Below are 18608 nucleotides of genomic sequence, written 5' to 3'. Positions count from 1 at the left end.
CTTTGTCCTTCAAAAAATTTGATGGGAGCCAGACTGTTTGTGACGTAGGAAGTGGCTGCTTCCCGAGGTCCCTCCTTCACCCACCAGAGAAATGGCAGTTCCCAGAGGAGCCAGGGAAATCTTGCTGCAGGGACACCCAAGCAGGGGGGGCATGCTCAAAGGGTGGGGAGGGAATCTTGCCACTGCAGGAGCCACGGCACATCCCTCTGCAGAGCACTCAGCCTCCCACCAAGTCCCTCTCAGAGACCTGCTGTTGCCCTCCTCTATAAAGCCCTTCCCTGCCTGGAATCAGGCATGTGGAGAAGGAAGGACTGTTTATCCCCTTCCCAGCTGGCTCTTTGCTCAGCAGCCTCAGCACAGCAGCTCAGAGGTGATGCTGTGCCATCTGAGTGCCCTCAGCCTCTGCTTTGCCCTCCTCCTGTCACCATTCCTGCTGTCCTGTGAGATGCTCAGAGCCATCCCAGCCACAGGGAACGGATCTCATCGGCATTGTCACTTCCCTGCCCTTTTCCCAGCTGCTGAGGCTGAGATGCAACAGGTTTGTAGGTTCTGCTACAGGGCAGCTCCCGGCACAGCAGACAAGGTGTGCACACCTTGGAAGGGCTGGGTGTCCCAAAACCCCTGTTCTGTGCTCCTGAGATTCCCCCCCAGTGAATCACCGGCTTCATCCCTGCGGGGAGAGGCCAAAGCCTCGCGGGGGTGGCACTGCGAGTCCCACCGGGATTGTTGTTGAAGCTGCAGGGTTGGGATCAGCCCTGGCAAGGGTGGCGGGCAGAGATCATGGTGTTATCACTGCCACAACCAGCCTTTCTCCTGGAAAGGGGAGCGACTCTGATTTCTCTGCGGGCTGAAGGTCACACTCGGTTTTACAGCCACGCAAAGGAGAAGAAAGGAGCAATTCTGTTTACTTAGGGAGTCATTAATATCCCAGCTCCTGGCATGTACCGAGGCAGCAGGAACCTCCCCCACAGAGCAGCAGAGAGCGAGGCTGTACAGGCCTTTATTATTCCATTATCAACCAGGCAGGATTAGGAGGGCGGGTCAGGGAACAGTGCCGGCTTTGAGCAGGTTTAGCTCCTTTCCAAAGGCTTATCCCGGCTCAGTCTCACTCTCTGGACTCAACTCACTCATTCTCTCCGCAGAGGGGTTTGAGTAATGCTGGGGAGAGAGTGGGCACGGGGTCATGGAGCTTTAATAGCCCAGCAGGCAAAACCTGGGAGGTTCCTTTAGCAGGAACTCATTTTATGTGTTGAATTTCAGAGACTAGGGAGGGCAGTTTCTCAGTTCCGCCAACTCCTGCATTGCTCCACAGGGAAAACTAAGCTTCGGCGCTGCTTTGGGGCAGTTCTGTTCTCAGAACAACCTGGTGCTGGGGCGGGACAGCCATTCCAGGCGGCTTCCTGCAGAGCTGGACGAGGTTTTGCTCTTTATTCTTACCCAAGTTTCTCCCTGAAGCCCGGGTGGAGTGGTCAGAATGTACTGATCCCAGCCTGGCAAGGAAGGAGGAGCCGTGGGAACTGAGGCAGCAAATCCCTTTCTTCTTCCAGGCCAGAAATGGGGTCTGTGATGGGATGTTGAGTCCCCCACAAGTAATTTCACTCTGGGAATGCTGCCTGCCTGCAACAAGCATCGCAGCAGGGATCACCCCTGGATCAGGATCGAGCCTCCCAGCCTAGCCCCAGCCAGGTGGTTCTCATTGCAGCCTCTGACTCACCTCCCAAAAATTCTGCGCTCACATCATTGCAGGAAACCGCTACCGGGAAGTGGTAAAACCCCTGGACAGCCTGAAATTCGGCTTCCCCCAGCAAAGGGGGAGATCAAACGGCAGCCTTTGGCCTCAGTCCCTCTGACGCCAGGCCTTGTCATCAGGGGGACGTCTCGGCGAGCGAGTGGTGGGTGTGTGGTTCCTCCAGACTCAGCAGCTTTTTGCCTGGCATTTGGGAGTGTTTTCCCTGAGGAGGCCTGAGCTCAGAAATATTTTTAAGCAAATTATCAGCTGGGAGGAATGAGCTCAGCTTGTCGGCATTGTTCAGGGCCTCCCGGTGAGCCCTGCAGTCCTGGGCTGTGCCAGCTGCTGTGGGAAGTTCAGTGGAGAGTCAGTGTAGGGGAGCAGCCCCCAACAAGTTGCAGAGCCTGGCTGTGATTTAGGAGCTGCCACAAAAAAAAAAACAAAAAACTGAGCTCCTTAGAGGCTGACAGAAGTTGGATTTTGGGGAAAACCTGCCACCCCTGGGTCATGGGTGCAGGTAGAAGATGCAGCCACTTTCCCGAGTTCTGCAGCAAATCAGTGGCAGAGCCCAGACTTGTGTCCTCACTCAGGTGGGATGTGATCCCAGTCACTCTACTCCAGGAGATATCTCTGTTAGCTCTGTCCCCTCCTGCTGGAGCCTGTGTCAGCCCCAACCCCACGGTGAGTGGGGCTGATCCGCAGTCCTGGGGCTGGGTCTGCATGGAAATGGCTCCATCTATGCACCGGCCACTCCCGCAGGAGCTGCCTGGAAAGTTCCCACTGCTGCAGTCGGTGCCTGTCCCCCTGCCAAGCCTGCAGGCCTGCCAGCCCCGATGCAGCGCCAGCCGCGCTATTTCTGGCTCCACCTTGAGACATGTACCTTCAGCAGTGGGAACGATGCTAAAAGAGATGGATTCGGGAGGAGTGCATCCCCCTCCCGCTCCCGTCCCCGGGTGGCTGCCGGCGGATGCGGCAGAGCGGGCAGGGATGTGGAGGAGCTCTGTGTCTCGTAGGGAAACACTGCAGTTCGTCTCACAGCAGAGGCACGTCCTCTGCATGCTTCCTCCGGGGCTGTGATGTGGCAGTGGGACCCCGAAATCCGGGGGGGGCCTGGCACCGAGAGCCCCAGGTCTCTGCTGCAGCCCCCAGGGGCACGAAGAGTTATGGAAGGCGTGGGAAGCCCCCAGGCTTTGTGCTTTTCTTTCCCCAGGGTAACTCCCAGTGCAGATCAACTCCTCCAGCAGCTGGGGGCAGGAGCAGAAGCCCGGGACCGGAGGGAGCTGAGGGAGGTTGTTGATGGATTGCACAACTCAAGACAAACCTTGTCTGCTGTTTCTGCCTCAGTTTCCCCACACTCAGGGCACACATCACCTTGCGAGCGAACCCAGGGCACGGTGCTTCAAATGTACAAACCTTCTCCGCCACATGATGTCTGCGGAGTCTGGGATACTGCAGGGCTCCTCTCAGGACAGGAGATAGAGGGATGTTTGCTCTTGAAGAGAGACTGGTGGTCATGGCTGGACTGGATGCTCTGCTCCATGGCCGAGTTCCCCTTTGCAGTGAGGAGGGAAGTGGGGGTATCCTCCATGGGCTGTCCCCCATCACACCAGCTCCATGCCACATGCCCACGTCGCATCCCGGCACTTCCCTCCCACACACACGGCCTGAGCAGCGCCACGCGGGCGGGAATGGAGCCGATCAGGACAAACCCGACTGGCAGTCGCCTGCCCACAGCCTGGGAGCTGCTGAGCATCCTTCGGGCTGCCCTTGGGGTCGAGGGGCCTCATTAAAGCTCTCATAATTAAGATAGCCCCAAACGACTGGTTATCAGCACGGGGAAGGAAGTGATCCCACTTCCGCGTAAGACATCACATCTGGAGGCAAACGTGTGGTGTCCGTGTGGGACCGGCTTGAATCAGCCTGTGGCTGCCGAGAGCAAAGGGACCCGCCTGGGGCTGGTGGTGGCCACCGTGCTGGTCACGGCCTGGAGTGGGCATCCAAGGGTGGTCATCAGCTGTCTTCTGGGAAGTCCCCACAGACCAGAACTGAGATGGAAAAACCCCATCTGTGTCTCCCCTGCCATCACAGAGGCTGAGCCTGTGCCAGTCCCATTCCCCATCTGAGACAAACCTGGCTGCAGCCCCCAGCCCTTGGCATCCCCACCATGCGCAGCCCTTCCCCAACTCTTCCTGCACTCATCTCCAGCCCTGACACCTCGCCATGAAGCCACTCTCAGCCCCTTTCTCCATAGCACAGGCATGGCCAGCAGAGACTGGACAGGAATTCCACTCCTATTTAAAGCACAGGCTGGCAGGACAAAGGGGGATCCCTGTGGCACAGGGGCACAGGGCCTTGGACGGATGTAGCATGGTGAGGACAGAGCCCAAAGCAGCCTCATCCTCTCATGGCACCTGCCAGGAGCAATGGGACAGCTGCTCTCACATCCTCCCAACACGACTCATGCCTTCCTGAGCGGAAATTGGGAGCGGGTTAGTCACTGAGAAGGGTGAGGGGCAGGTCAGGACGCTGCACTCTCCGGCATCCAGCTATTTCCTCCCATGACACCTTGCTGAGGAACCTCAGAGCTGTTTACAAACGCTGGACTGTGTCATGGCAGCGGCCAGGGAAGCGGCTGAGCCCGAATCTCACCCAGAATCAGCTGCGAGTGCTGCAGTTCCCAAGCCAAAAGCATCAGGGCTGGGAGCAGGTTTTGCCCCTCTGAGCATCCCTTTGTACCCACAGCACCCAGGGAAGTCTTTCTGGAAAGTACAGTGCTCCAAATCACAGCATCTCAGCTCTCCTCATAGATCCGCTCTGGGAAAACAAGACTCAACCATGTTATCTACCCAGCTGGTCATTCCCTGCCTTCCCTGCAATTTCTTGGCCAGCTCCAGAAGGTTTTAGCAGGAACAGAGGGTTCACTGCTAATTAAACTACCCTAAGTGTGAGGAGTGATGCCTCCCTGAGGTGCAAGCTCAAGGTTAGGACAGAGTTACATCCCTGGGGAATTGGTTGGAAAAAAAAAAAAAAAAAAATCCTTGTTGGGCTGGGCCAGACCCCTTGGAGCCCAGCAGTCCCTTGGGAGGGTGAGGTCAGTCCTGTTGCCAGCAAGAACTGCTGTCAATGATTTTTGCCAGCTGCCGTGAACACAAAGCAACTTCCAGCCTTGCTGGCACCCTCCAGACAAATCCCCTGGGCTCTGTCCCCAGAGCTCTGTGCCCCAAGGTGGGGTTCACAGCACAGCCCACCTCCCTCCACGGGGCTTCACACCCATGGCAACCTGGAACCCCCATGGATACCTGATGGCGAGCCACCAGTAATGGGTAGGACATCATCCCTCTCCATCCTCCCCCGCCGTCTGCCCACTGTCCTCGCCCCTCGCCGTGCCTCCATTTCTCCAGGCCCCCACCTCACTCCTTTCGTGCTTGGAGAGATGCAGAAATGGTATTAAAACGCTGTTCTTGCAGAAATGGTATTAAAACGCTGTTCAGTCCAACGTGGGGGCTCCTGGGGCACCTGCCAGTGCCCATGCGTGCCTTGCTGGGAATGATGTGCAGGAACTGGGCCGGGGGTGGCTGCCGGCTGCTCTGCCTCCGCTCTCCCGGCGTGACCGTGGGTCTGTTCTTTGCCATCCCCAGCACCGTGGGAGCACCCACGCCAGACACCCACCCCAGCAGCACAGAACCACCCGCGGCAAACCCACGGCGTCCCTTAGCCCCCGCCCGTCTGCAGAGCCGGTTCCCCCGCGGAGCACTTGCCCGGAGCACGGGGCGGCGCCTGAGGAAACTGAGGCAGCTGGCTGGGGGTGTGGGGGGTACCGGACCAGCCCCGGGACGGGCCCCCCTCGGCGAGGGAAGAGGTGGCCTGGAGGGGTGGGTGGGTTAAATTTTTATGAATGGGGCCGCCCCGCCTGCCATCGCCGGGCGTCAGCAGCGAGCGGCGGCGGGCGGCGCTCCCCGGTGCCTCCCGCTCCGCTCCGCGCCCGCTCCGCCGATGGCCGCCGGCCGCCGCGCTCCCCCGGAGCCCGGCGGGGGCCCGGTGCTACTTCAAGGCATCTTCGGCGCGGGGCCGGCCCCCGGTGCCGCCGCCTGCTCGCTGACCCTGACGGCCCGGGAGCTGCAGGTGCGGCGTGCCGGCGGCTGCCCGGGCGGCTCGGCCGGTCCCGACGCCGCGCTCCGCCTGGCCGACTGCGTGGGCTCGGCCGCTTTCCCCGCGGCCGCGGCCGCCGCCTGCTTCTCGCTGGTGTGTTACCCGCTGCGGGGGCCGCGCTGGGGGCCGCCCGCCCGCCAGCGCCTGGAGCGGACCTTCCGCGTCTCCCGGGGTCCCGACGCCGAGGGCAACCTGCGCATCGCCCAGGCCTGGAGCCGCCGCATCCGCGAGCTCGCCGTGCCCGCCGTGCCCGCGCAGGACGGTGAGTGCCGAGCTCCCCCCGCGCCCGCCCGGCACCGCTTCCCGAGGGGCTCGCTCCGCCGGGGCCGTGCGGGGGTCGGGGTCGGGGTCGCGGCCGGGGTCGCTCCGCCGCCGGGCCCCACGCGGGACGGCTGTGCCCGAGCCGCGGGCGCTGCGCGGTGTCGCGTTCCGGGGGCACGGGGGGGACACAGACCGGGGGTGACCCGCGCCACCGTGGGGTCACTCGGACGCTCCCCTCCCCCCACTTTCCCCGAGTCTGGGGGCACAGGGACATCCCTGCTCGCAGCCCCAGGCAGGGGTTGGTTGTTTCTCTCTCCTTTCATCTTTAAATTTGAAGGGGCAGCAGGGACGTGGTCACACTATGGGGGCCCTTTGCACCCCCCTATCCCCATTGCTCCCGTTCAATAACTCCAAAGCTCCAAAGGGCAGCATGATCCAAGGAAAAAAAGTAATCATTGCTGACGCAGGCAGGACGGGAGCCAGGCACTGTCCCCAGCAGGTCCCATCCATCACTTGGGATTTGGGGACAGGCAGATCCCCCCAGGACCCCCGCGGTCTAGCAGGATCTCAAGGCAGTCTGGCAGGGTCTGTGTTTCTGATCCTGCTCCCTTCGGGAACTGTCAGTGTCTGGAAGGGGGGGGGGTCCTGCTCGGGGGCTGCATCCCCCAGCTCCCAGAGGCAGGGCAGGGCGTGCTGGCAGATAGTTGAACATCTGAGCAGAGATTCAATTATATGCACTACTTCATTTATTTGGCTGTCCAGTCGCTCTGATCAGACTTGGAAATTAAGAGGCATGCGGTTAGAGGGATCCTGTCAAATCACATTTAGCCCAGCTCTTCCTTGCTTGGATTTTTAAATGCAGCTCTTTTTTTTACATGACCTGCAGCTACAAAACAACTTTCTGTCTCTCTTCCTAAAGAATTACAAAAAAATCCAGTGGAATGGGGTGAGGGCAGAACCAGTTCCCCAGCTCTATTTCCAGCCTGAACTCTGCAGCTGGAAGTCTCCAGACGCTTTCCAACCCTCGCCCTGTGAGCAGGCGGTGCGAGGGTGCTGGGGCAGGAGCAGCTCATTGTACACAGGGCCCTCGGGGCAGCGGGGGGAAGGAGGATGGGAGGAGGCAGTGCAGAATTTTTCAGTCACTTTCCTCGCTGAAGGCCATCAGGATTTGCAATCCTCCTCCCTCAGTTTGGACAGAGCTAAAAATGCCCCTCGTCCACACCCAGCGCTTGCACGTGCTGGCAGAGAGGCCTGTGCAGGACTGATAAGGCCGTGCTGGGAAGCTGCGGGTGAGTCCGTGCAGAGAGTCCTGTCACCCTGTCCCAATGGGGAGGGGACCTGGGGAGCCACCAGTGATCCCATCCTGGCGCTGTCGCAGCTCCAACATCCTCTGGGATAAAAGCCCTGCGGAATGCAGGGATGATTCCCCCTCCTCATTTCACCTCAAGGGATAAACAGAAAGTTCCTCAGCAGCTGATAACCCCAAAGCTGGGGCTGCCTGCAGTGTGTCCCGAACTGCAGCTATCCAGGAGGGAACAAACTGCCCCCAGGCTTGTGTTCTGACAGAGAAATCCAGCCCCAGGAAGCTCAGCCCCAGCCTTATTCCACCTGGCATGCTTGCTCCTTGTGCCCAGAGAGTTTCCAGAAGGATGCAGGGATGCAGTGGAGTGACTTGGGGTGCAGACAGCGGAGCTGTGGCAGTGTGGTCCCAGCCTGAGCACAGCCAGGACACATCACATGGGAGGATGTGGGCAGAGGGAGTGGAGCAGAGTTTCTGGCAGCAGCTGGAGCCCCTTCCTCCTGCTGACTCAGATTCTCAGCATTTGAGGCTGAAAGTGACCACACTGTGCTGAGAAGTGGAATCTTCCTGGGATGCCAGGGACTGGCCGGTGTTGTGCTACAGGAAGGGTTGGATGGGTCAGGATGCTGCTGAAATCTGTCTCCATGTACATCACCATTGCCACCAATGGTGCTCCAGCTCCAGCTCTGATCCAGCACCCTCCAGTTCCACCACAGGGCTGAGCCTGGTGCTGCTGACCCCACACTGGGATTACTCCTGTCACTACTCACAGCCTGGTACCAACAATCTGTCCCTTGGGAGGGAGTCGTGACATCCCTCTGTGCCCTGAGCAGGGTTTGTTTTCCCCCTCCAGCCAAGGAGCTGATCCTCGGGGTCCCAGCCTTTTCCTTCTGCCCAGAGGAGGCCACAGGGCAGCACCCACAGGCCCAGGCAGGATTTTTAGGCAAGACTCAGCTGCAGCTCCGTGTGTGTGTGAGAAATGATGTTCTTGGTTAACACTGCAGGGTTAAAAAACTGCATTTAGGCTTTTGAAGTGCCTTTGGCTTTTGCTTTTCAATATCCAGGGCTTTAGGGAGGAAAGAGACAGAAAAGCCCCCCAGAGAGAAAGCAGCTGGGCTTGGGTTCAACCCTGTGTGGGCGCTTGTCTGCGTTTGCTTGCAGGGGATTTAGTGCCTGTGGGGACCAGGGGAGCTCTGCAGGGCTCAGAGCAGGGTCAGCCCAGCCCTGGGCTGCTTTTTGTTATCCCTGACCCTAACTGCTCTGGGTGCTTCACTGCTTTCCACGAGGTCAGCTGGTCCCTTTGTGTCTGGAACCCACTGATAAGGGGCTGGGGACGGTGGTGGGGGGGAGCCACTGGCCCTGGGCAGCAGTGGGGAGAACCAGCTTGGAGCCAGTGCCTGGAGCAAGCAGCTAGGGCCAGCCTGGAGCCAGTGCCCAGGGCCAGGCTCAGCCCTGGGACTCTCTCTCACAGGCAGATCTTTGCTGGGGACTTGGTGGCAGGTCCCAAGCAGCTGGCGAGGTGTCCTGGAGGGTGATGGCGCTGCTGGGTGATCCATGGGGCCAGGAAATAATCCTGGTGGTGATGAAGTCACCAGAGCTCTTTGTGCTCCCAGGGCTGGGACAGGCATGGAGATGGGATGCTCCAGTCCCACCTCCCTCCAGGCAGCTTGTGGAGCTCATGGCCACGACTGGTGTGATGCTGCATGTCACCCAGGGGAGGTGACACATGTGGTGTCCTCCATGGCCCCATGCTCCCCTCTCCCCACCACTGTCCCCACTGTGGGTGCTAGGAGGCTTTAGCTGTAGAACCCCAGCTCGTGTGTTCAAACAGCTCAAATCACTGCACGTGTGCAGATGAGCTGGGGGCACCCCCAGTGCACGGGGGCTGAGAGGGGATTCCAGGCCCAGGATGGTGCTGGGAAAGGCCTCTGCTGTCCTGGCTCAGCAGCTCTTCCTGCTGAGTCAGCGGGTGCAGCCTCACGCTGGGCCCATGTGCTGGGTGGGCACCCACACACCCCCGGGCCCAGGTCACAGCTCAGGGGGCACAGAGCTGGTGGGGACATCCGCAACAATCCCCAAACTGGCTCCTCACTGCAGAGCCAGGGATCTCCAGAGGGGCTGGGGGAGCCTGAGGCTGCTGCCCTTCCTCACTTCAGGGCTTGGGGTGCCCAGAAGCACCCGGGGTTCCTGCCCTCCTCTTCCTCCACCTCTCTGTGCCTCCCTCATAGGGCAGCTCAGTGGCCTCCCCCTGTTCCCCTGCACGGGGACCACTGGGCTTGGGAAAGGAGATACTGGAAGCAACTGGGGAGACAGAGGGATGTGACTCCTGCCAGGCTTGTAATTACAGCCTGGCTGAGGCCCTCACAGGCGAAACCTGAGCCCCGTGGGGAGCAGGGGAAGCGGGAGCGTCCGTCTGCCAGCACAACTGTCTGTCCTGGCCCTGCTCCATCTGGGTGGATGCGGGGAATTGGGACCTGGAGTTCTCATCCCCCCACTCTGGTATGGCTGGAGTGCTGCAGGGCTCCATCCTGGGTGTGAACATCTCTACTGATTGCGGGGGAGCTCAAATGAGTCCCTGCAGGCCCCTGTGTCCTGTCTCTGCCACCTCCCCAGCATTCCCAGCAGGGACCCTCCCTCCCTGCTCATCCCTGTTGCCTCTGGGTAGGGATGCAGCCCAGGGAGCTCATGAGGATGGGGGAGGGCCAGTTCCCCTTCCCCTTTTGGTTTTGGCAAATGCTGCCCTGGCTGGCAAAGCCCTCCCAGGGCAGGGCCATGACCCAGCACCCTGAGCCCCCCGTCCCCCTGCAGGTGACAGCTATGGGGTGCTGCCCCGGCCCTGCCACGCGCTGGTGCTGCTGAACCCACAGAGCGGCTCTGGCCGTGCCCTTGATGACTTCCAGGCAGTGGTGCAGCCCATGCTGGCTGAGGCTGACATTGCCACCACTGTCTTCGTCACTGGTGAGTCCATGAGCAGCTCTTCCTCCTCCTCCTCCTCCTCCTCCTCCTCCTCCTCCTCCTTCTCCCTTCCCTGGGATCCTGCCTGGGCCCTGCCACGTGGGGACAGGTTCTTCCAAGGGCCTCTGACTCTCTGCATCAGCACTGCTCTGGGTCCTACAGGATGTTGCACTTGAGGAGTGACTGCCTTGCCTCCTGCATGCCTGGCTGGGGTCACCATCTGGGGCTGGGGTCACTGTCTGGGGGGTGGCAGCAGGAAGGGCAGAGGGATGGAGGGTGATGCTCCAAATCTCTCCACTCTCCACAACAGAAAGACCCCACCATGCGCATGAGAAGGTGCGAGATGAGGACCTGTCGCAGTGGGACACGTTGGTGGTCGTGTCTGGGGACGGGCTGCTGTTCGAGGTGAGGGGCACCTCGGGGCTGGGCAGAGAGCTGGGGTGCCTGGGGCAGGAGCCAAGCTCTGAGTCACAAAGTCAGGCGGGGAATGGCAAAGGAGAGATGGCACCAAGCTTGGAGCAAAGCAGCCATCACCTCTGTCCTGCCCTGGCAGGGGCACCGTGGGCTCTGCTCCCCCCAGGCTGGGCAGGGGCCACTGGGTTCCTTGGGTACCACAGGCTCCTTCATCCCCACAGGTGGTGAACGGGCTGATGGAGCGTCCGGACTGGAAGGAGGCCATGAAGAAGCCGCTGTGCATCCTGCCAGGAGGCTCTGGGAATGCCCTGGCTGCCTCTATCAACTACTATGCAGGGTGAGTCCCAGCCCCGTGGGGCACCCACTGGCCCCCTGCAGGGCTGCACTGGAACCAGGCAGGGATGAGGGAAGAGAAAGGCTGTGTGGGGCTGCAGCCCAGGGAGGGGGGCTGGGATGCCCAGGGATGCCTGGCAGGGTCCTCACTCCCCACATGCTTGTGCAGCAGAGCCCCAGCTGTGAGCAAGAGATTAATCCCTGTGTGTCCTATTCCCCTCACTACCTTTCTCTGGGCTCAGAGACTGGCAAAGCTTTAACCCAAAGGACCCATCCCAGGCACAGCCAATCCCAAGGTGTGAGGGACCAGGATTGCCCTGGCTCAGTTCCCTCTTTCAGGAACTGGTTTATCCCTCCCATCCCCAGCAAAATTACTCCCAGCAGCTGTTCCTGAGGGACACTGTGACCCAGCCAGGGACATGTCCCAACCATGACACAAGGGTGAGGTCTGCAGGTGGATGCTGGGGCAGCAGGAGAGTTCCTGAGCTCCAAACTCACCCTCTCCTTCCCTCACAGCTATGACCACGTTGCCAAGAAAAAGCTGCTGACGAACTGCACCTTCATCCTGTGCAAGGGACTGTACACGCAGATGGACCTGGTGTCGCTGAGCACGGCCTCGGGCAAGCACTTCTTCTCCTTCCTGGGCTTTGGCTGGGGCTTCATCTCGGACGTGGACATCGACAGCGAGAAGTACCGCTGGCTGGGCAGCGCCCGCTTCACCCTGGGCACGCTGCAGTGCCTGGCCAAGCTCCGGGTGTACCAGGGCCGCCTGTCCTACCTGCCCATGGCCGCGGAGCAGGGCAGCTCCCCGGCACCCCGGGACGCCCCCGCGCCCGTCACCAACGGCCACATCCCGCAGCCGGCGGGGACCGAAGCGCCCGGCTCCCTGCCCCCCGACTCGCTGCTGGTGCCGCTGGGCCAGCCCGTGCCGGCGCACTGGACCGTGGTCCCCGAGGAGGAGTTTGTCCTGGTCTACGCCATCTACCAGTCCCACCTGGGCACCAACCTGCTGATGGCACCGGCGGCCCGGCTGCACGACGGCTGCATCCACCTCTTCTACATGAAGGCCGGCATCAGCCGTGTGACGCTGCTGAAGCTCTTCCTGGCCATGTCCAGGGGGACCCACCTGGACTTGAACTGTCCCCACCTGTCCTACGTCCCCGTCCGGGCGTTCCGCCTGGAGCCGCGGGTGGCCGCGGGCATCATGACAGTGGATGGGGAGGCGCTGGCCTGCGAGCCCGTGCAGGGCCAGGTCCATGCCCGCCTCTGCCGCGTCCTCAGTGGCTCCTGAGCTCCCCGTTTGCCCTCCCTGCAGCGCTGAGCTGCCGGCACGGCCCGGCGCGAGGGTGGCAGAGCCTTCCTCCCACTCAGGAACCCCCTCCTTCCACAGCAATAGGTCTTGGGGGGGCGTGGGGCTCATCCTCTCGCTTGCCCCCATGCTTAGCTTTACCCCCTTGGGACAGCCACCAATGCTGTTCCAAAAATGAGCCACAAGCCCCATCAGGTACTCGGTGCCGGCGAGATGCCAGCGTGTTTAATCCTGGTACGAGGTCCCGGCCCCCAGGCGGCTGCGCCGGCACAGCCCCGTCCCCTCCCCGGCTCAGACGCACACGGTGGCATTGTTGTGTCCCCGCCCCGGAGCCAGTGCCACCGCCCCAGGGAGGGTCAGGACCAATAGATCTAATACAATAAACCGACTTTTTAAAGAATGTTTCTACCCAAAGCTTCCTGTAGAAGCGGAGTTTATTCTTGTGAGAAACGCAAAATAAATATCTAGCGTTTGCAAAAAAATCCTTTCTGGGTTTTGAATCCGAGCTCACGGCTGCTGTCAAGGGTTGGGCTCACCCATGGCACACGGACGGCGGGACAGGTTTAGCTCAGCACCGCAGCCCTGTGCGGAGCGAGGGGCCCTGGAGATGCTCCCAGGGGAGGTGCTGAGGATGCAGGACACAGGGCAACGCTGCCACCACCCACTCCCATTTTTGGGGTGCAGCGATGCCTCCCTGCTCAGCCTCATGCTGGGGCTGATCGTATCCAGGGAGCTCAGCCCTGCAGTACACTTGGGGACATCATGGGGAAAGTTCGCTGCCTGGATTTCTTCCTTCAGCAGGGAAGGATTCATGGAAGAAGTTCAAGGAGGGGTCGTTGGAGCTGAGGGGTTTGGCTTTCTGCCTGCAGCAGGGGCCTTTCGGGGGACCCTTGCATCCCTTTTCTCGGGCTGCCCGGGGCCAGCTGGAGCCCTGCTACAGGTCCCTGCCCTGGGGTTTGCCTGGAGGGGATTACTCAGCCTCTTTGATATAAAATTGCAGTAATTAAACCTCATTTTCAGGGCTCAAGTACAAAGCAGAAGAGTAAACAGTGGTGGCTGTTTGCATTTATTCAACTGCAAACTATGCAATTAGGATGGCAGATCCGGGAAAGAAGAGCACGATTGTCCTCCCCCCCATGGCCTCACTTGCTCATGGAGAGGAGCCCTGTTCCTGAGCCAGCAGGGCAGGCAGCAGCTGGGAACCACCTCCCAAAATAAAGTTATTTCCCCCGTGGCACCGGGCCAGGTGTAAAAACAGGCTGAGCAATAACTCTCTAACCCTGCTGAGCTGCTGGAGGGAGAGCCCATGGCAGGGGATGCGCTCAGAGCTCTCGCTGTCTGTCACCGCACACAGATCAGCAGCGGAGCGGAGCCGTTCAGGCTCACAGCGCCTGAAAGGCTCCCTGCAGGCTCCTCCCGGGATCCTGTGGGCTCCCAGCAGCAGGTTGGCCGGGATCGCCATTGCCCTCCCTTTCCTGGGTTTCGCTGCACAGCTCTGCCATCACCCATCTGCTTCCAAAGCCTGCTGGACGGCAGCAACGGGCTCTTGGTGGGAGCCCCCGGCCCTCTCCCGCACAGCCCCTCGCTCCCCGGACCGAGGGAGGGGGCAGAGGGTGCTGCGAACAACCCCAGCACACCGAGACACTGCCCCTGTCGTGCACTGGCACCTCGAGCTGCTCCCGCAGGCTTAGGGCGAGCAGGGAGGGCCCCCAGGGGGACAAAACATAAGTCAGGACACCCGACTCCACATCACTGCTCCAGATTCCAGCAGCTCGGACACGGCTGCGTGCAGCCCCATCCATCACACACTTACCTGTGTGCTGAGGTGAGGGGCAGGGCAGAGCTCTCAGGGGCCTACCAGGCTGGGGGGCTGCAAAAGGTTTTTTTTTTTTTTTTGCCTGAGTCTGGCCACGAGCACCGGGGCCACCAGAAGCTGTGCTGGGGCATGCACTGAGCCACCTGCAAGCACCAGGTGCCAGCAAGGAGCACAGAAAACAAAAAAGCCCAGGCTGACAGAAGCCCTCTGTACATCAGGGTCCTGGGGAAGAGTTCACAGAGAGCCACAGAGGCAGCCCCTCCTTCCAGGCCGGCCTGGATCCCTCTGGACTCACCGGCCTCAGCTTCAGCCAGCAGGACCCTGTGCAGCCCCGAGGCTGGCGCAGGGATGCGCTGGAGAGGAGCAAGTGCCAGAAGAGGGGTGGGGGTGGTGGGGAAAAGAAAGAGACAACTCACAGATCTACTCACAGAGGCAAAATTTAATGGCAAGTCATCTTCCCTCCTTTATTACACCTTGGTTAGCCAAACAAAAAAAAAAAATCTGCAGGTAAAAAAGGTTTTAATGGTCACACAGCACTTTATACATATATCATAAGCAACCAAGCATCCACATCTGCACGTGAACAACACACCTCTAAGCATGGCCTCAATAGTCAGGTTTGTTTTTTTATTCATTAAATACTGTACAGAATCAAGGCTACAAACTGATTTTGTAATGTTTCTTCCCCCTCCCCAGCACTTAAAACAGTTACAGGCTGCTCTCATTTGTACATCACACAGTCGTGTAGCCAGTTTTAAGGCTAACAATATGCATCATGCTTTGGCTTTTTTTGTGTTTTTAATTTTTTTTTAAGGTTTTAGCCTTTTAAATTTTGTTACCCTTAAATATTACATACATACACAAAAAATTACATAGCTGCAGTGTGCTCACCACCAACCTCATCACCCAGGAGCTTCACATTATCAAAAGCTTTAGAAAATTTGTAAACCTCTGTGCACGCTGGGTTTGGGACAGCTGCAGAGAGCAAGCAGTGCTGGGGGGAGCAGTGTCCCCTTCCAGAAGGCCAACATCCACCTCCTCAGAGGGAGCCCAGCCTGTGCAAAAGCTCTTGTGTAGGATCAGAGACTTTTTGGGCAAAGGGGAGGACGTGGTGCCTGCCCTGTGAGATGAGAGCTGCAGAGTAAAGGAGGGGAAAAGGGGAACTCAACAGCTCCTCCATCCCCAGTGGGTTTCTCCCTTCCTCCATCCCTGGTCCTGTGGGTGATGGGGCAGCCACAGCCTGGCTCTGGGGACAGAGGGTGTCAGTGCCTGGAATCAGCCTCTGCCTGTTCTTCCCCTGCCCTGGAGCAGTGGCCTCACCTCTTGCCCCCAGCCCTCCCAGACACTCCCGCGCTCCACTCAAAGGGATCCATTCACTCCCGAACGCGGCTGTGCTTACAGCTCCAGCCTGCCCCGCCCATGGCTCCCAGCACCTCTCTGCACCCCAAATCGGCACCTGCCTGCCTTCCCTCCCACCTGCCAGGCAGGGAGGGCTCCTGGAGCAGGGCTGGAGCTGCTGCAGATGATGCACCCACAGAGCAGTGTCTGGAGACCTCTGCAGCCCAGGTCTTCATCACAGCCAAGCCCTGCATCCTCCAGAGCACCAGGAGAAGGACGTGTCTTCCAAAATCCCAATGGTGGATGGCAACATGAGAAGGGCTTTGTGCAGCCAGCCCCTGGCTCAGGAGCATCATGGGGGCAGTAGGAAAGAACAGGGAGCTGGGGAGGGTGGGGGTGGAGGGGGGGGTGGATTTGTGCTGGTGGGTGCAGCCCTCAATGTTTCTGGGAGCAAAAAGCACTGCACCAACGTGCTGGGATTCTCCCGCTGTTCTCCATTTATAACTGCAGCCACAATGAGCAAGAGCAAAGGAGAGCTCTGGCTCCATCCTTACCTCTGGCAGAGCCATCTGCTCAGCCCAACTCCTCCCTGGGAAGCCTGGCACCACTGCCTCGCTGTGCAGGTGGAAGGACTCTCCCCAGCAGACTGTGCTCCCCATGGATGCTAGTGGGTGCCTCTCCGGGGCCTGAGCACTGGGCAAAGGCAGCAGGGCTGGAGTGTGACCACCCAGCTCCAAGTGAAGGTGTGTGCAGACAGGACCAGAGGCCTCAGGAAGGGGGACTTGACCAGGGGTCTCTGGCAAGTCACTGCCTCAAAGTGCTCACGGTCACCAGCTCAGGCTGCCCTCACCAGGCCTTTCCCAGAGTGTCCAGCAGCACCATGGCAGGGAGTAGGGATGGGAAGTGCTGTGCCCACAGTGCTGGTGGCCACAACCAGGCCACCGTGGGAAACAGCTGACAAGGGAAGGAGCTGAAAACAGCCCAAAACAGCACTGCTGTAACAGCACAGGAACCCGCACAAACTGGTGCTGCCACAACAGGGCCTCGCCATGACACGGCTTCCCCGGGGTGACCCTGGCTCCCACGGCTCCTGAACACCCGTGTACAGCTGGATGAGGGAGCAGCAGTCACACCAGGCTCAACCAGATCCACAACAGGCCCCAGGATCACTCGCTGCTGCCTGCCCAGGTGAGGCAGGGATCCAGGGTGGGTGTAGTGCTGTGTGACAGCCGGATGGCTGGGAACAAAAGATACGGATACCTAAGCAAGTAACAAGGGAAGAACCCTGAATCCCATGTACTTCTAGAAGACAGGCATGCATGGTGGGGAAAGGGAAGTTTGCCTCACTCTGGAGAAAAACAAGTGGGGATGGCTAGACTTGCCTCCAGGAGACTGACCTGGAAGTTGCAGAACTGGATGGAAAGTCTGCAGCACTCCCAGGGTAGCACAAGTGCCAGAGCAGAGCTCTGGCCCTGCCTACCAATCCCAACTGGAAGAGCCTTGTAGCTATGGGTGAACAACTAAGACTAGAGCAACTCCGTATGGCGTAGACAACTCCAATGCAAACACAATCCAATGTCTAAGTACAGATAAGCTGGGGTAGACTTCATAGAACCCATGGGAACGCCGAGAAAAATAAAGACTGGGAGGGCATTGCACCCTTCATTTCCAGAAACTACAGCAATCCCTTCTCCTGGCTGGAACCCCACCAGAACAAACTGCTGGGTGTAGTGCTGGGTGGGAAGAGTCCTTGTGTGGAAAGGTGCCCCAAGATGAAAGTGCAGAGGGAACGTGGCTGCAAGACTGCTTCTGTGCAGGTCTCAAATCTTACCAGTGCAGGGTCAAACTTGCAAGAAGAGCATGTACATGGGACAGGGGGAAGGAAGAGGGGTTGGGGGCAAAGAGTTATTCATGCTTAAACAACCTTTCCTCAGAGGAGCAGTCAGGCCTACCACCTTCTTTGGAACAAACCAAGCTGAGGAAGAAAAGCTGGAAGGAGAAGACAGTTGACTGATAACAGCATTTGCCAATTTACTTTCTGCTGCTTTCCCTTCTCCCCTGCACCTGCCTGTCCCTAACCTGATGGTTTATTTGTCCTCTGTCCACTCTGGGATGTTGGCCCCTGCTAAGGCAGCCCGGTACTGCTGCAAGACACCGCGGATGCTTTTAATGAACCCCTTGGACAAAGGGAAGAGGGGAAACCCAATATCAGGGTAACCGCTCTTCTCCGGCAGGAAACTCCTGTAGCTCTTTCTCCTTTTCTTTGGTTTCACGCTGGGCTGCGAGGCAGAGTCCTGGGCAGCCTTCCCCTCGTCCGTTCGGTCTCTGGCCAGGTCCCCCCTGGCTTGGCCCGTGCTCTCCGAGTCTGAGTACTGTTGGAGGTCGCCGGTGTTGGGCGTCGTGGTCGGGAACTCCGACTCGTCCAGCTCCTCCTTCGCGTCCAGCGCCGAGTCGGACAGTTCGGCGGCCAGCCCCTGCTCCGAGCCGCACTCTGCCAGCGCCCCCGCCGTGTCCCCGGGGCTCTCGGCCAGGCTGCCGCCGGCGCACAGGAGGGAGGCAGAATCCGCCCCGTTGGCCTGTTCGTGGCTGCGCTCCACCAGCTCGTTGGTCTCCAGCCAGGACTCGATGCGGGACACCAGGCGCCAGCCGTTGCAGCGGAAATGCTCCCGGATCTCGTGCTCGAAGACCTCCACGGGCCGGCGCAGCAGCTGCATCATGGACTGCACCACGCGGATCAGCGTCATCTCGTTGTAGCAGCGGCTGTTCTCGTAGCCCTCCTGCAGCCCCCGGTCGCTGTCGAAGCCCGCCTCGTTGTAGTAGGGCTCGTTCACCAGGATGAGACCTGCCGGCAGAACGGGACACCGAGGGGTTAAGGCAGGAACGCAGGAATCGCCATCCCCTGCCAGTCCACTTCTGCAAGAGGGTCAAGATCAAGGGACAAGCACAGGCCAGGCTGAACCCCCAGAAGGTGCAGGATGCAAAGGACTGGGGTTGCAAGGGGAGC

At 59.8% G+C, this 18608-nt stretch overlaps 2 protein-coding genes across 2 annotated transcripts in view; one reads left to right on the top strand and one right to left on the bottom strand.

The window, feature by feature from the left end:
- Nucleotides 1-5668: 5668 nt before the first annotated feature.
- Nucleotides 5669-12864, top strand: SPHK1 (sphingosine kinase 1). Its single transcript, XM_053994846.1, has 5 exons — nt 5669-6140; nt 10248-10397; nt 10705-10799; nt 11030-11145; nt 11658-12864. Exons 1-5 carry the CDS (start codon nt 5723-5725, stop codon nt 12430-12432), a joined length of 1554 nt encoding a protein of 517 aa, XP_053850821.1. The 5' UTR covers nt 5669-5722; the 3' UTR covers nt 12433-12864.
- Nucleotides 12865-14687: 1823 nt separating this feature from the next.
- The window catches only part of UBE2O (ubiquitin conjugating enzyme E2 O), a 62677-nt gene continuing 58756 nt past the window's right edge, over nt 14688-18608 (bottom strand). The window contains exon 18 of the mRNA XM_053994684.1: nt 14688-18446. Coding sequence (XP_053850659.1) covers nt 17692-18446 — 755 coding nt within the window. The 3' untranslated portion in view covers nt 14688-17691. The remainder of the gene's footprint in view (nt 18447-18608) is intronic.

This window comes from Vidua macroura, chromosome 19 (assembly GCF_024509145.1).
Source record: "Vidua macroura isolate BioBank_ID:100142 chromosome 19, ASM2450914v1, whole genome shotgun sequence".
Lineage (NCBI taxonomy): Eukaryota > Metazoa > Chordata > Aves > Passeriformes > Viduidae > Vidua > Vidua macroura.
Note: the sequence above shows the minus strand (reverse complement) of the source record. Positions and strands in the feature narration are given on the sequence as shown.

What these genes read in the sequence shown, in the direction of transcription:
- SPHK1 (XM_053994846.1), top strand. Translation starts at nt 5,723, where the DNA reads ATGGCCGCCGGCCGCCGCGCTCCCCCGGAGCCCGGCGGGGGCCCGGTG. An exon ending in CACCACTGTCTTCGTCACTG is followed by an intron (nt 10,398 to 10,704) that starts GTGAGTCCATGA and finishes TCTCCACAACAG; the next exon opens with AAAGACCCCACCATGCGCAT. An exon ending in TCTATCAACTACTATGCAGG is followed by an intron (nt 11,146 to 11,657) that starts GTGAGTCCCAGC and finishes CTTCCCTCACAG; the next exon opens with CTATGACCACGTTGCCAAGA.